The sequence below is a fragment of the Buceros rhinoceros genome, unplaced genomic scaffold, assembly GCF_000710305.1.
Source record: "Buceros rhinoceros silvestris isolate BGI_N320 unplaced genomic scaffold, ASM71030v1 scaffold17210, whole genome shotgun sequence".
NCBI lineage: Eukaryota > Metazoa > Chordata > Aves > Bucerotiformes > Bucerotidae > Buceros > Buceros rhinoceros.
In genome coordinates, this window is record NW_010389196.1 from 9,413 (window position 1) to 12,338 (window position 2,926).

Consider the following 2,926-nt stretch of genomic DNA (forward strand, 5'->3'; position numbering starts at 1 on the left):
TGGGCGCCGGCGCCCCCGCCTGCCGCAGCAGTTGGCCTCCCACCCCGCACGGGAATCTCATCCTCTCAAACACGGAGATGGAAATAAAAAGCTGGCAGCTGGCTTCCAAGAAACAATTCCCAATGGCCGGACAGCAGCTTAGGCGCCCACGCCCTGCAGCCGGGCGGCTGACTGGAGAGGTAAGTCCTGACGCCAGCCAGCGCTCTCCTGTTACAAGTCACTGCTAACTGTCAGCGTTTGGAGGTACCAAAGAGGCACTTACAGGCCTGAAGGACTTGAAGACTTTTTCCAGTATTTCGTGGAGTGTCTTTTTCCCACAGGAGGAGATGTAGTCCTGTGCCAGCTGCAGAAAAGGTAAGCAGTCCTCGCTTTCGCTCCACACGTGCTGAAAGCCAAGAGCAACGCAAGAAAGAGAAGGTGTTAATAGGAATTCTCGCTGGCCTTTTCACGTAATTTTATAAGGTGACAGGTCGTAAACATCTGCCAAAGCACCCTGGGCCTCCTGCAGCTCAGACCCGTGCTGGGGACAGGCACTGCAGGCTGTTCAGGAGCCACACTTCTGAGGAGGAGCCTTCACCTTACCAACAGGACGCATCAGACTGCAGGGAAACTGGTCCAGAGGAGGAGGCGCCTGATGACTGCACCGGCAGCGAGGGGGACGCCTGCCTGGTGCGGGCGCATTTTACAAGTAAAGGGGTTTTTGTTGACATCAGCCCTGTTCAGGCCTGGAAGTCACGTGAGTTTTCTCTTCTTCTGCATCACCCGCTGCAGTGACGTCCTCACCAAGAGCCAAAGCATCTCTTTGTCCCCCCAGTGTTAGTGCAACCGTGATGTGATGCTGGAGGTGGAACTTGATGTGCAACTCTCTTGACGATGCAGAAGAAGAGATGCAAGATATACCCACAGGTTAACACAGAGCCAAGGGGAGACACTTGGGCACTCACATCAGGCCGTACTTCACACCTCTCTCCTTGTTTTGAGGTTTACTCGCAGACCCAGACCTCCTCTTCCCGGGCAGGCCAGGTTTAAACCCACCTGGCACACTCCTCTGTCCCTCTTTTGCCTCGGAGATGCTGGTTCCCCAGCCTGGCTCTGTGAAGCCTCTCCTAAAACCGAGGCTCATGCTGCTGCTACGAGGTTGTTCAGCAGAGCGCTGCCGAGCGCTGGGGCGGCAACGCCTCGTGCGCACAGGGCAGCTTTTACAGACCTTCTTCAGACGATGCTGTGCACGGGCCCGTCTTGGGCAGGCTGCTACCCAGAGAAGCCTGCACTGCCAACTCGTTTGGGACTCGCACGCCTCTGCCTTTGCACAGCAGCTCTTCTCCCCAAAGCGCCACGCAGATCTTTACGCCTCTACAAGCAGCAGGTTGCGCCTCGACAAGGAAGGAGGGGGGTCTCTCCGAGGGAGGCGCAGGGATGCGGTCCTACACCTGCCCAACGCCAGATCTTTACGCCTCTACAAGCAGCAGGTTGCGCCTCGACAAGGAAGGAGGGGGGTCTCTCCGAGGGAGGTGCAGGGATGCGGTCCTACACCTGCCCAACGCAACGATGAACCGTCAGCTGAGCGGCACCTCTGAGACCAGAGCTGTGACTGCCTCGCTACAAGCCTCTCTTGACCCACATTTCCCGCGGTGCTCATGAACCCGGTGAAATGTTTTGTTATGAAGAGAGCCCTGCCTCACTGAGCGGGACCTGCTCTGCCCACACAACCAGAGTCACCTCGTAACCGGGCCAGCAGTAAAAACCGAGGTCTTCGCAGTCTTGCCAACTCTGCAGGGCACATACCACAAGTCTCAAGATACTTCATGCCATCTTGGAGCCACAGGCCTTGCAGTCCTATAAATATACAACCAAACCTCAGCTTCTCTTTATAAAAAACAATAAGTACAGTCTGCACTCGGTGACTTCAGTGCCTAAAAAGGCAGAAGGCACATGAAGGGAACTCGAAAGAACCCTCTTCAAAGTATCAAACAGACTCCTTCAAATCCCCACGTTTTAAGAACCTCCTCGAGATTTTGGAGGTCCGGCCCGTGATCCCTCAGTACTTGGGGTGAGCAGTAAGCGTCTAGTTACTGCTAATCTCTGCGTCAAGCTCAGGAGCTGGATGCTGCTGCTTGGCCGTTCGTGGCTCGTGCTGAACCTGCTGAGATTGTTTATAGGTATAAAGCGATTATGACCGCCAGCGTCCTCATTCTTGTTTAAATTGTGGCTTCTTTTGACTACACACAGGAGCTTCCACTTAAATGAAGATCAGGCCCTGCCCTTTCTCCTTCAGCTCACCAGGGAACGTTAACCCCCGCGGTCCCACCATGGTTTTGTGGCCTCTTTTCAAGCTGCGCCACAGTTTGGACTCCAGTGTGAATTTGCCAGCAGCAGCGCAGGATAGGATGATCCAGCATGAGGGGGAAAACTAAGCGCGTAACTTGATCACCGAGCTCTGAAGAGGATTTTGTGAAGCACCACCAGGCAATAGGCAAGTAAGGCTTCCAACAGTTTCCACATCTGCAGGAGATTTAGAACTCTGGCTGGAGCAACAGCTGGGCTGTGGAAGGTCTCACGTGCCAGTAGAGCTCGCCTCTCATTCGGAAACGGCTTGATTTCATCTCCCCCCCGACCCCCAAGGAAACCCAACGGTAACAAAGAGCAGGGGGTAACACCTCTGAGCTCCGCTGCACCCACGGCTCCCTGAGGGTGCTCAGCCCTGCGCTGAGGCAGGGCAGGAACCCAGCCTCACCACTGACTCACGCGTCTCCAGGGGAACCCGCAAACGGAATCTGGGCCTCTCAAAATAAAAACAAACATAATTTGAGGCTTCGGCTCCTGCTGAGAAGGTTGGAGCACTCAGTGAGGCTCCCCATACGGAGATGCTTCCCCTGGAAACCCCGATGCCCGGGGATCTCTCTGCAGTGGGAGAGGCAGGCTCCCG

The 2,926-nt window shown here is 55.4% G+C and overlaps 1 protein-coding gene across 1 annotated transcript in view; it reads right to left on the minus strand.

Annotated features, from left to right (window-relative positions):
• The window catches only part of MTURN (maturin, neural progenitor differentiation regulator homolog (Xenopus)), a gene marked incomplete at its 5' end in the record, with an annotated part of 4,677 nt that extends 4,292 nt beyond the window's left edge, over window positions 1-385 (minus strand). The window contains one exon of the mRNA XM_010133418.1: window positions 263-385. Within this exon, the coding sequence (XP_010131720.1) occupies window positions 263-385 (123 nt within the window). The remainder of the gene's footprint in view (window positions 1-262) is intronic.
• Between the last annotated feature and the right edge of the window lie 2,541 nt (window positions 386-2,926).